Below are 14,068 nucleotides of genomic sequence, written 5' to 3'. Positions count from 1 at the left end.
CATCACTATCACAGGCTAGGTAATCATCAATATCACAGGCTAGGTAATCATCAATATCACAGGCTAGGTAATCATCAATATCACAGGCTATGTAATCATCAATATCACAGGCTAGGTAATCATCAATATCACAGGCTAGGTAATCATCAATATCACAGGCTAGGTAATCATCAATATCACAGACTAGGTAATCATCAATATCACAGGCTAGGTAATCATCTAGGTAATCATCAATATCACAGACTAGGTAATCATCAATATCACAGGCTAGGTAATCATCAATATCACAGGCTAGGTAATCATCAATATCACAGGCTAGGTAATCATCAATATCACAGACTAGGTAATCATCAATATCACAGGCTAGGTAATCATCTAGGTAATCATCAATATCACAGTCTAGGTAATCATCAATATCACAGGCTAGGTAATCATCAATATCACAGGCTAGGTAATCATCAATATCACAGGCTAGGTAATCATCAATATCACAGGCTAGGTAATCATCAATATCACAGGCTAGGTAATCATCACTATCACAGGCTAGGTAATCATCAATGTCACAGACTAGGTAATCATCAATAGTACAAGCTAGGTAATCATCAATATCACAGACTAGGTAATCATCAATATCACAGGCTAGGTAATCATCAATAGTACAAGCTAGGTAATCATCAATATCACAGGCTAGGTAATCATCAATATCACAGGCTAGGTAATCATCAATATCACAGGCTAGGTAATCATCAATAGTACAAGCTAGGTAATCATCAATATCACAGACTAGGTAATCATCAATATCACAGGCTAGGTAATCATCAATATCACAGGCTAGGTAATCATCAATATTACAGGCTAGGTATTCATCAATATCACAGGCTAGGTAATCATCAATATCACATGCTAGGTAATCATCAATATCACAGGCTAGGTAATCATCAATATCACAGGCTAGGTAATCATCAATATCACAGGCTAGGTAATCATCAATATCACAGGCTAGGTAATCATCAATATCACAGGCTAGGTAATCATCAATATCACAGGCTAGGTAATCATCAATATCACAGGCTAGGTAATCATCAATATCACATGCTAGGTAATCATCAATATCACAGGCTAGGTAATCATCAATATTACAGGCTAGGTAATCATCAATATCACAGGCTAGGTAATCATCAATATCACAGGCTAGGTAATCATCAATATCACAGGCTAGGTAATCATCAATATCACAGGCTAGGTAATCATCAATATCACAGGCTAGGTAATCATCAATATCACATGCTAGGTAATCATCAATAGTACAAGCTAGGTAATCATCAATATCACAGACTAGGTAATCATCAATATCACAGGCTAGGTAATCATCATTATCACAGGCTAGGTAATCATCAATATCATTAATTTTTGAATTCATTTTAGTTCTCGCAACTTACTATAAATCATTTTACATTTACATTTTTATCATCTACGAAGAGCTGTTAAGACTAAGGCCATTTACTTCTTTCTTTTGTTTTCAAAAAGGAACTATATTTGTAAGGCCTATTTTAGATTTTCAGTTACAAGTTTTCTCGTTTATCTCCTTTTCCTAAAGATGTCTACATCTGCAAGACCTCAGCATGATACAATTTAACTTGATTTATGCCTAGGTATATTTTAAAAAAAAACAGTGGACAATATTCCATTTCTCATATAATTATTTGTGCAACCGGTTTGAATCAGTTTTATTCGGTTTATTATATTATTTTGTTCAATATTTTGTAAACATTCATCATTTCTATATTGTTCATGTTAGCCATTAAATAACATAAGTAATTATAATTTTGTTGATAAAAATTTAATATATTTCAGCAATAACAAACGACTTGCCAATTAAAGAGGATAACGAGAGTTCTCAGTAACATGACACGTGTAGAGAACAGCTGCCATACTCTTCCAGTCGGTTCAGGCGTGCCACTCACTATCTCTTTCTCGAATAGATTCTTTTCTATTACCACTTTGTTGACCTTAGCAGCCTTTTGAAGTACTTTGTTAGCATCTTCATATCGCTGTTTACTGATCAACCAACGTGGTGATTCGGGAATCAACCTGAAACGGAAAAACACGATTTGCATAATCAGAAATCTTCCAAAAATGACGTATTTTCGATAACATTCGATATCTACCATTTATCGTTTTCAGAACGACGAAAAAAATATTTTCAAGAAAACGATCTTATGATGCATTCTTCTGTGGGGGAGCGAAAAAATACATGCTTATCTGTTTAATTTCTAAAAAATACTTACCACCAATAGAAAATGAAAATGAATGCTGGAGCGGAACAAATGATGTTGATGTAATACCAATGTCGGGCAAAATAGCTGATACCGGCCAGAATCATTAAACCCAACGAAAAAAAATACTCGATAACTATTCCAGCATACTTTCGCTTTGAGGGGCCAACTAACTCAACACCTGAAAGCAGAATATGAAATACAACACTACCAAATTATAGTAGTCACCATAAAGATTAAGTCTCCCAGGTGTTCATACTGTTGAAATATTACGAAATCATCATTTTACATAGAGTTTTATGATGAATTCCGAAAAAGTGCTATCGTTTATTATTTTAGGTCTCGGCCCTTGTGAAATCTTACTTAAAAATGAGGACAACTTCGTTACAATATCACATATATTTGTGTTGGCTTTCAATTATTCAGCATAACACGTTGTTGGATAAGGATGATTACACTGGAGGAATTGATTGTTAAGAAGCTGAGTATAATAAGATTGGCAATAGATTTTTTTCATTTCACGGAGTCGCCTACCGAGAACAAATCCAACCGGAAAGACTCCTTGGGTAGTGGCACCAATAGCCGTCATGATGATAGCATATACAACATAGGAAGGGGACCAAGACATTCCGAACGTCAATCCAACCATCATCATAAGGGAAACATTAAACGTCATTCGCCGCCCAAATCTGTGAACAAATTGAACAAAAGGAAATCTGAAGCAAATAAAATCTCGTCCCAGTATCAAAAGGTAAACCATATGCATAGAGTTTGGAAGGAGATATCAAAGATCAGTAATATATAGTACAAAATGTTCAGAAAAATGGACTTCTAGAGATAAATCGGCCATAAAACATTGCTTGAATTTTAAGTTAGTTGTATATTGATATTTTCAAACCTGATGGAATTAATAGAACCAACACATTGGAATAGATTCTGCTAACACAAGCCGAAAATTAAGATTTTTTAGTTACCCATAAAACTATTGGAAAAATATTTAATGTCCCATAATGTCATTGATTTTCAATTGAATATATTATATCTAATCAAGGTTGTCGAATTTGGTTCAATTAAAAATCATATGGTCGAACTATATCGGACAATGGGGCTCACCCACGACATTTTTGTAGACAGCGGGCGCCACTGCACTATCGGTTATAAAGTATGGAACTCTTTTTGTTTGAATGCTGTGATTCGTTTACTATGCTGAAATATCGATGTTTGTCAGGATTTCCGGCTTTTTCAGGCATATAGATTCCACGTGTATCCAATTATTCATTTTGATTTGTCATCAAGAAGATCGATCCCTTGACGAAGGGATGAGGCAGGGAAGTCGGATTTGTGAACACTTGGTATTAACGTTTCATTAGGCCTACCCAGCAGTAAAATATTGTTTTTGACTCATGATTGATTATTTGTTGGTTATGTATACAAAAGTGTGGATCAGACAGATTTAAATGAGTGTAAGTTGAAGTAAGGTTGACGTAAAAGTGTAGATACTGTGATTTGATCACCACAGAGGAAAGTGCATGTACCCAAAGTGAGTAAAATAACGACAGAGAGTAAACATTTTAACTTGGAAAATAGGTATAGCTGATGACATTCAAAAATGGCCAAACGACCAGAATATTTCACGGAAGAATTCGCCATTGGTTTACTTGTGTTACAACCGTCGCCACATCTTAAAACAGCGCCCCTCTGTGGTTCCGCATGTTCATGTAACCTTAACAGCGTAGAATCACAATGAAATATCGAACTTGTGATCGATATCATCAAGGCATTATAAAAGGGATGGGTTTTATGATTTATTTTGTATGTTATTTGATTATCATTATATTCCGCCACGCGTTTGTTTTGCCGTTGCGCTCGCGTGTATTTGATATGCGCAACCGTATTTCTTAGTGTGGTCTTGCTAAGTAGTGTTAGTGTCTCGTTACGTCATATTGGTCACTGTAGTTGTCTTGTGTTCTGATTGGCATTCACACATTTTGAGACTGGACGTGAATGTAAGTAGATTTAAAAAGTATATTTGCTAAATTCACTATTTTTCCTTTTCTATCAGAATAGTAGTGTTTGTCATAATTGTTTGTATTTTACATTTAGACATCACGAAATGTTAATCAAATCACACCTTTTTATGTAAGGAAAACTAATGTGAATTCAAATGATTCATGAATTATAAATCTGCGATTTTAAAGTAACATTTTGGTGATTGTCGAAATATCTGATGTTAAACATGGGGTATGAATGTATTATTTATACCTAGATGTGAGATGTTTACGTGTATGTCCGAGTCTTACGATCACTTCTTATGATGGGTTCTTCACCACACGCAGGTACGGTATTGCTGAAATGTGTTTAAACCGTATTTATTTAAAATACGGTTTAGTGTTATAAAGATATTTATTGGTCACATTCATTGTGATTTACGACTGTTTCACTTGTTTAACAACACTTGACGGGTAATGTTAGATAAGTGAGAGTTATGTCCCTTGTTTGTATTTAAGTATGCGAGTTGAAGTACAAGTATTGATTGTTATGGTCGAGTCAATAAAGCTTGGTTCATGAACTCATTAAAATGGTTGTGTTGTCTCATTTAAAACACCGCCGGATACAGGCATAAAAAGTTATGAAAAAATCTGTGTTACAAAATACAACTTACGCATCTGAGAGATTGCCAAATATGATGGCACCAATGAGCTTCCCGGCGAAGAAGAGAGACTTAATCAATGAAGTTAGATGTTTATCACCACACACAATGTTGAACTATAAGTATTCAATGCATAAAATACACTAATTGATAGTATGTATTGCTAATTATACTCACTCGTGTAAATCTGCTAATTGCTTGAACAATATTTATATTTCCAATTTTTTTAATATCATGTACGATTAGATGTATGTATGGACCGAACGACCTGGTATTAGTTCTTCAGTATGTGCACGAGTGGTTATCCAAAAGGTTTTAGTCGTACACAGAAAGAACAAGATATTTTTATTTTTACGGCTTTATTATTTAATATAGTCTCCTTTCAACTGTACACACTTGACCATCTAGATTGCCAGTCAATGATTCCCGACAAATGGGATTTATAACTTTTTTTATATCCATAGTATCTATGGTAAACTTTCATATCATCTATTTCACAACGAAACAAACGTATTTGTCATTCAATAGAGAAAATGTAAAAGGAATATACTGTCTCCTCGTCATACAGAATACAGAAATAATTATGCTGATTTCGAGTTTTACATATAGATAATTATTGAAATATATTAATGGGAAATACACTATATATTGTCCTACCTTCGAAGCAAACGTTTCCTTAAACACGGAGTCGCTGTATACCCACTCACTACATTCAATAAGCGAAGCGTTGATTGGTCTACTGGAGTTGTCGAACTTGACATTGTTGTAATCAAACGAGTACAGATGGCACTGATCATAATCTTTGGTGTCATCATCCGATGGGGGAGGTATGTAGTTGTTGACAAGGCTCTGTTGAAAGGTACTGTGTATATCGTACGTGTCATTCTCAAGGCCTGGAATCTTACACCTGTATAACGATAATATCACATAAACGGAAATTTTAACTGTAACTAACTTGATATTTTTCCTTAACACACACAACCTAATAACGTAATTTCCTTTATATAAATACCGTTGTCGTTAGACATTGTTTGTATACATAATGAGAAATAAAGATGAGTTTTAGAATTGTTAAAATCTGAAACAAATACAAATCAATGCCATAAGACATGAATATAAAATTTTAACATTACAATGGCTTTTCACTTCTTTTATATTGTCATAGTACACACTATCACTGTTACGTTTTATTAAGAGATTCATTTTTTATGAATGCTGACGTTTCAAACTTTCACACTTAATCCAACAACACAAAACACGCGTTTTTTTTACAGAACCTCAAGTTAAAATGCAAGTTAAAATGGTTAGTTTGCAGCAAAATGCATAACGAACAACAAAGAAATGTCAACAGAATGTTAATCTAACTCGAACGGGATAAGTTCACGTTATTGAGCATCGAGCACCTTATATCACTCAAGGACAATGAACTTCAACACAAGAAATAATGATGGTGATCGTAAATCTTCTTCAACTTGGATCACTCGAAACTCTTTGTTAAAAGGTCGCCTGTCGGTTGTCAACTTCTTGCAGAAAATCGTGGTGTTATTCTTTCTCTTTCTAGTTTCACTGATGTTATTGAACTGTAGCTGTTGCATGGTACTTGTTTATAGAACGTCGTTTTAGACGTCTAAGGGAAACTGGGCGGGCTGCTCACAGGCGTCCGCGCGTGACGTCACAACGTCAGGGCAGGTTTATCCGTCTCTCGAGTTTGCGTAATCGGCACCTTACTGCCACTGAATCTGTCCTTCATACCATAGACTCTCATAACCGTCGTATCCATGCAAAAACTGTAAGGAAACGATTGCGGGAAGATGGTCTGCGGGCACGTCACCCGTTTGTAGGTCTGCTCCTTATCACTGCTCGTTGCCAGCGTCGTATGGCTTGGGTGGCGGCATATGTCCCCAGAATATTCATATTGAGGCAGTGGAGGCGGATAATGCTTACAGATGAGTCCCGGTTCATCCCGTTTCGAGCAGACGGTCGAGGTTGTGTATACCGACGTCGTGGGGAACATTTGCCGATATCTGCGTAGGAAAGGTTTGGGGATGGATCGGTTATGTGTGGGGGAGGCATCTCACATGGTGTTAAATCACCACTGCCACTAGGTATAGAGATGAGATCGTCCGACACCTGATGTCCCATCATTGCAACAAAACACACCCACATTCCAGCAGGATAATGCACGGCCTCATGTTGCGAGGATTTGTCGCGAATTTCTCACTAACAACAATATCCACCCACTGGACTGGCCACTATACAGCCCCGACCTTTCCCCTATTGAGCACTTGAGGGACCAGCTAGATAGACAGGTTCGACGACGCCGGCCTCCTCCTGTATCTCTGGCCGAACTGCGAGATGCCCTCTTGGAAGAATGGGCCAACATCCCATTGACGAGGATAAACTCACTCATGAACTCCATGCTTAGAAGAAACAGGGCTGTAGGGAGAACGAATTGGGACATACTCAGGATTGACCAGCCAAATCCCACAATCAGTCCATTTCGATTTCAAAGTTATCTTTTAATTCCTTTAAATAACTTCTAAATCACTTACCAGACACAAATTTTGCAGTTTGTTCTGTATGGTTTTATCTTCAGTCTTACTTAGTAATATTGAATATTATACTCGACGTCTTGCCAAGAATCATCTTCAAAGTGCACCATGCGTTTCTTTATCCCTTAAGTATATATAGTGTTTAAATCACTGTGCAAACATTGGAAGACTAATAAAGCTGAAACATATCTCATCACATGTTGATATCTCCTCGTTTCTGACCCAGGCAATGATATATAAAGCCTAAAGCTAATTTTTTGTCTAAAGCAGATTTTTAGTGTCTCAAGCTTGACAGGAAAATATCTGTATTTTAATATCAAGTCATGTATTTTGACAGCTAAAGTTAAACATTCAGACTAATATATGCCACAGCAAAATTATCAAAGTTCAAATGATATCGAAGTTAATAGGATCAAATTCTAATGAAAATATCAGCATTTGTCAGATATATCAACAGCTAAGTTGATGAAACGGAATAGACAAAACCAGAATACAGCTGTTTGTATTTGTCTATCAGTGACCTTAATGGCTCGTGAAATCACGTGAAATAAATTGATTTCGTTTACACTTGACACTATTCCCAAGTCTCGTGTTAGGGGAGGTCGGGTTAAAACATCAATCCTTTCCTCAAATATTGGTACAAACGCGAGCAGATACCGAAAAAATGAAAAAGCAATTTAGATCAAATATATTACGAACTTGTGCCTTCTATCTTAAATTAGCTTGTATAATTTAGACATCGATGCTTTTTTCATCAGTGTATATAATATATACATAAGTCGTATTTCAAATGTATCGCACGTTATAAACACTATGATACTTCTCTGTCAATACATCGTTTTGATACTTTTCAAGTAGTGAGTGGCCATTAATTTAATTCTAGCGATTACTGATTTTTTTTATCTCGGACGATAATGAATGCAGCCATTGATCAGTTTAAACGATAGCACTAGTGTAGAGGAGTTGTAGTAGTAGTATTGGAGGTATGTAAAAGTGTTATCTCTATGTTCAGTGCATCTTTATGTTTTTAAAACGTATAAATGATCCAGTGGCTGCATGTAGAAGATTAGTTTTAATGAAGTACGTATGTCGTAAAAGTTACGGAACAAACACAGAGATAATTATAAAAGCTTAAACATATCTCAACATATTATATTGTGACTCGTGTAATGATATAAAATGCTTAGAACATTTTGCCCGGCGAAGATTGAAACAAGGTATTTCAATATCAAGTTATGTATTATGTTATATACAGGAACACTTTCAGACTAATGTATGTCACTTAACAAATACCAAAGTTAAAATGAAATCGAAATAAACAGTTGCAAATTAACATGAAATATCAGCATTCATACTGTAAATGTATTATATTTGTCAATCAGTGACCTTAATGGGTCATGAAATAACCCGTTATACATTGGCCATTTAAACAAGGGGTATGACCAGCGAAAATGGTAAAAAAAAACAATTTTATATAGGTATAACGAACAATAAATTTCGCTAACATCTTAAGATATGGAACAACCAGAGATCATTATAGAGAAGAACAGTATGTATTGCAAAATTAACACTGAATTACCAACCCACCAAGCGATCAATACAGAAGGAAAAGTCAGCAATGCAAAATGAACGAAAGAAAATGAAGATCCGTTATCCGAATAAACGCTAGATGGCGCTCGAGTCTACGGCCACGGCCCCAAAACTGTTACAAAATAATAAGAAGTTTTGTAATAAGTTTGTTTTGATCGCTTCGTTTTGACCGTTCTTTCTTAGTTTGTTGATTTTATTTATTTAGATATTGACGAAATTAATTGTTTGTTTGTAATGATGTTTTTTAACCATTTTCGCCTCTCACAAACAATGAAATTGGGTTGCGACTTATTCTATGATAAAAATGGCATAAACTTATATATTTACTGTTGAATATGAAACAATTTAAAAAGATAATAAATGCTTATTTCGAATTTATGCAGCTATTCGCAAGATAGTAAATATGGCATACAAGATTAGGACAAACATCGGCCACAAATAAAACTACATCATCAATGCAAAATATACTGAACATTTATAGCTTCATTGAAAAATCAACTTTATAACAAATTCAGAAAAGAGGTCAAATACTTGATTACGGCTATATAACATCATAATATAAGCTGTCAGTAAAGTACAGACGAAGTTTATCTTATCTGTTTCATTGAAGTATTTGTACTACATTAATAAAATTCGGTCTTTTGTTTTCTTAAAAATATACTGTCGTTTATTGTCGATTGCTTTCAATTAAAATACATGTATGTTTTTTGGCGGCAATCCCATCGCATTAAAAGCCTTTCATCATTGTCTTATAGAATAACACCTACTTTCAATCTCGCGGTATGCGATCACTGAAAACTGTTGTATATTTTTATTCCTGAATCACAAAGAAATTATTAGATTTTTTATTTACACTGAAACAAATTTAAATATTCGTCTACCGAACTGCATTGTTTTATTTAATCTACACTCAAAAGTTGAAACAAACGTTATTCATTTTCATGTTGATATGCTTCATATCAAATATCTATTGAATGCAAATTCTGACTGTATATGTATTTAAAAGGTTCAATTGCACAATTCTTCAATCAATTGTTTTTTCCTCCCCGGTATGTTTACACATGGGGCATGGTTAATTTCAGATAAATCCAATATCTCTGTATTTATACGAAATATTACAGTTAAGTGGCTGACATATTGTAACACGGAAATTATCATTTGATGACAAAATTCCTTTAAAAAACGAGGAAAGAGGAATAGATATTCAGATACCGATCTCTACGTTTATACTCACCTGTGGTCGAGAGTTTCAAGAAATATCACTGACATCACCGCATACAATCCGTTAAAATATATACTTAAACATATTAATCCATATAGGTATTTTTGGTAAAATCCAAATTCTCCAAGTTTGACGAGAATCTTATCCAGATTCATTGTGAATGAAATGTAGGTCCTGTATATACAAAGTAGTTAATACAAACACGAGAACACTATCTATCTAAAGGATGTTTAAACAGGAGATAAAACCAGTATCAGATCATTGCTGTGTCCCTAACCTTTTATATCTAGGTTGTTTTCGATAATTGGATGTTATTGTTTTGACAAGAAGTTATCATTTAAGATTATGTACATTACACGACATATATACGACGTACAAATGATGTCTTCACAGACAAGATATGTTGCTGAAGCCTCTCACAGAATTATTGAGGTGATGAGGAACTTTGGTATGCGAGGACTAGTGAACTAATAGAGGAACTTAACGTGACAATCATATACCACATGTTCCTTAGTGAGGCATAGGGTAAGTCAGCGTGTACTACATACCTGACCGTTCATGGATTATACTGCAATTTCAATTAACTTTATTGATTAAGTGATGTCCATTTTAGGAACTATGTATACCATAAGGGACAAAAACAATGTTAGAACTTTTAAAAAGAAACAAATTCTTAAAAGTACACGAGACAAGTGTGACAAAGGAAATCTCCTCTTGCTGCGAAGAGATCAACATAAGTAAATCAACAATATGTACATAAACACATATTGTACATATTGTTCATATAGTAGGAAATCATACAAAAAGAGGAAATATAACGTCTAGAATTATTGCGCTTGATGTTAGTTATTTGAAAATATTAAATCAAATTTTACTGTAAATGACATTTGATATTGTTCATTCAATCATAATGCTCATAAGCGTGGACATTAAATACTGTGATCTAGTGACGTACCTATGATCAGGAATGTTGAGGAATATCACAGACATCAAAGCATATATTCCGGAAAAAAGAGAGGTCCAGCATATCATTAAATACAAGTATTTCTGATATAATCCGAATTCTCCAAGTTTTATCAAAATGTCGTCCAGCTTCATTTTAATTTTGTTTCTATCCAACACAATAGATAATGTACTGTTCTCGCTAAATTTCCATGTACACCCTTACAACGTTGTGCACATGACTTTTATACTTTTACAGTGTTTGCATTATGGCTTAAAATGAATAACGATTAAGGTTAGCCTTACTTCGTGAATCGTCGGATTTACACCATAGTAAGAGCAAAAACTAAGACCCGCCTCTTGGTACAAATAAATATGGTAAAAAGAAAATTAACTTTTAATGTCTGTAGTTTTTTCTAATCTGTATATGCCTTTTTTGTCCAATTTTACTATTATGATCCTTAGTATTAAACAAGTAAGTTTAACTGATTTAACAGTGAATTTCATATAAACACGAATGTTCTTTTTTGCATTGAGTTTTACATAGGATATAAGTGATGGATAACGGGAGCAGTGACAGTTTATCTGTTTATGACAAATAACAAAAATTATAGTGGATGCTGTTATCACTCGCGGTGAAGGAATAGTCAAAGTGCAATCTTAAGAATGTCTTCTGGGTGCAGTTCTGACAAAAAAGTTAAAAGGATGAAATTTTGCCATATATTCTTGACGATAGTAAGGGTAAACTCATGAGTATGATTATATCTCTAGTTGACAACAGTTTCGTTTTGTTTAGTCATAAAACTGTCCTCTGACTATTGGTATATTCCATGACTATTGGCATACTCATTGTGTTTGTCACATTGCTGACGTTTTAATATGTTGCAGAATTCACCAAATAGTCTTTCATAGCAGATGCAGCAAAGGATGCAAAGTCATTTCGCCTTTAGATCGCTTTATGATGACGATTTTCTATCCTGAATTGTCTATTTGTGAAAAGTAATATTCATGTGGCGACAACTTATAGTGTTTACAAGTCGCAGTTGTCGCAGAAGACATTGAAGTGCTTGTTCCCAAAATTTCATACTTGTACAAGATAGTAACACACATATTGCAAGGTACTAGATGAATATAATGATCTGAAATACAAACAACATAATGATATGTTTTTGTTGCGTGAATCCCAAAGGTGCAGTTTGGTAAAATGGTTGGGTGATATTATGCATTGATAATTAAACGGAAAACTGGTGCAGTTATGACTAAATAGTGATCACAGGAATATCAAAATTGATCAGTGATTATAAAAATCGGCAGTTTTCGAAATAATACTGGAACCTGCATTAATCAGTCTTTATTGTATATAGTTTTACACCACAGAAAGTGATGAGTGGTGTGCCTCGGGCAACAAAAATTACCGGTATACAGTAAAGTTTTTCGCGTGAGGATATTCATAGATAATTCATGAAATAAAGAGAATGATTTTTATGAAAAATATTAGCGTGTGCGCTCTCATAAGAACGAGATTCACATGTTTCAGACATCATTTAAAATCTATTGATAAAAAGTAAGGTAAAGATTACACAATGAACCATTTTGTATGAGCCTTCGACAGATAGATACGTACTATCATATAAGCGTGTGATAGTCAACACTTAGTACCACCCCATTAAGGTTGATCTACCTATTGCAGCCAACACATTATCATTTAAGTACTTCTTTACAACTGATAAGTGTTACATTTACACATACTGAACTAGGTACTACCATATAACTGATGAGCGTGTTACGGTCTGCAACCAATCGGTCATGATAAATTGAAAAAGGCATGATGTATGTTATTATCTGTAAAGAGTAAGTAAAGTCTGTCTGTCTGTCCCGCCGTCCGTCCGTCCGTCTGTCTGTCTGTCTGTCTGTCCTATTACCAAGTCTAGACCGTATCTATTTCAATTTTTATCAAAACATCAATTATCAAGTATTATCTAACGTCAAACTGCTGTTTTAATGCCTTATATCTATTTGTAACTAAAGCACTTGTTATCATAATATTGGTATTACGTTAGTTCAATTATTGACATTCAAAAAGAATCTGTTTCCTACATAATCGATTTGAATAAATTTACATATATAACGAGCACCTTGCCAGTCCAGACGTTTAATTTCACATTTGTGTTTTCCTTTAAGCGCCATCTGTGTTGACATATGATTGAATAAGCTAAATTTATTTCAGTAGTGTTAGGTGAATTATGAAATTTAAGTAGAAGTACATGTATTAGCATAATGAAGGACAGCAAAAAAATTAACTTGAATTCATAAAAATATAATGACCTTATCTTGCCTTTGATATGTTGTCGTTTCTTTTCTGATCAACGTAAGTTCTTTTTGTTCAGTAATTTTTAACGAAAGATACAATAAATTGCCCTTTAAACTTGATTTTTACAATCAATGCGTATGCTAAATCCATGTTGATTAATCAGAGACAAATAAAAAATTGTGGTATTGTTACTCAGAAATTATAATTTGTGAAGCCATTTTGAAAAGATTTTATCTGCTTATCCTGTCTGGAAAATTAAGCATGTGAAACATTTATTTATTTTTCTTTTTACCACGATTGACTTTAGGATTTGATGAAAGGAGTTAATTGACTGTCATATTTACTCAACTGTGAACTGTTTATTGAGCAAAGGTATGGAGCATATTCTGTGAATGCGACGGGATATGAATACGTTTTGAGCCTTACAAATCTTTGCCTGTGGAGTGGTACACTGCCCAACGCCTGACTCGTTGACAAGGCTGAGTATATTGGAATAAGTTTCTAGTCCTGATCTGGACGATCAAT

General features: G+C 34.4%; 1 protein-coding gene across 1 annotated transcript in view; it reads right to left on the bottom strand.

The window, feature by feature from the left end:
- Window positions 1-11,388, bottom strand: part of LOC132560668 (organic cation transporter protein-like) — a gene marked incomplete at its 3' end in the record, with an annotated part of 12,139 nt that extends 751 nt beyond the window's left edge. The window contains exons 1-6 of the mRNA XM_060225335.1: window positions 11,246-11,388; window positions 5,584-5,833; window positions 4,939-5,042; window positions 2,811-2,965; window positions 2,289-2,457; window positions 1,873-2,091 (exon numbers count right to left, since the gene is read on the bottom strand). Coding sequence (XP_060081318.1) covers window positions 1,873-2,091; window positions 2,289-2,457; window positions 2,811-2,965; window positions 4,939-5,042; window positions 5,584-5,833; window positions 11,246-11,388 — 1,040 coding nt within the window. The remainder of the gene's footprint in view (window positions 1-1,872; window positions 2,092-2,288; window positions 2,458-2,810; window positions 2,966-4,938; window positions 5,043-5,583; window positions 5,834-11,245) is intronic.
- Window positions 11,389-14,068: the final 2,680 nt, after the last annotated feature.

This window comes from Ylistrum balloti, unplaced genomic scaffold, assembly GCF_031769215.1.
Source record: "Ylistrum balloti isolate Yb309-2 unplaced genomic scaffold, AGI_CSIRO_Ybal_v1 Utg371094, whole genome shotgun sequence".
NCBI classification, from domain to species: domain Eukaryota; kingdom Metazoa; phylum Mollusca; class Bivalvia; order Pectinida; family Pectinidae; genus Ylistrum; species Ylistrum balloti.
The sequence above is the reverse complement of the archived record's forward strand: the minus strand, read 5'-3'. Positions and strand labels throughout refer to the sequence as shown.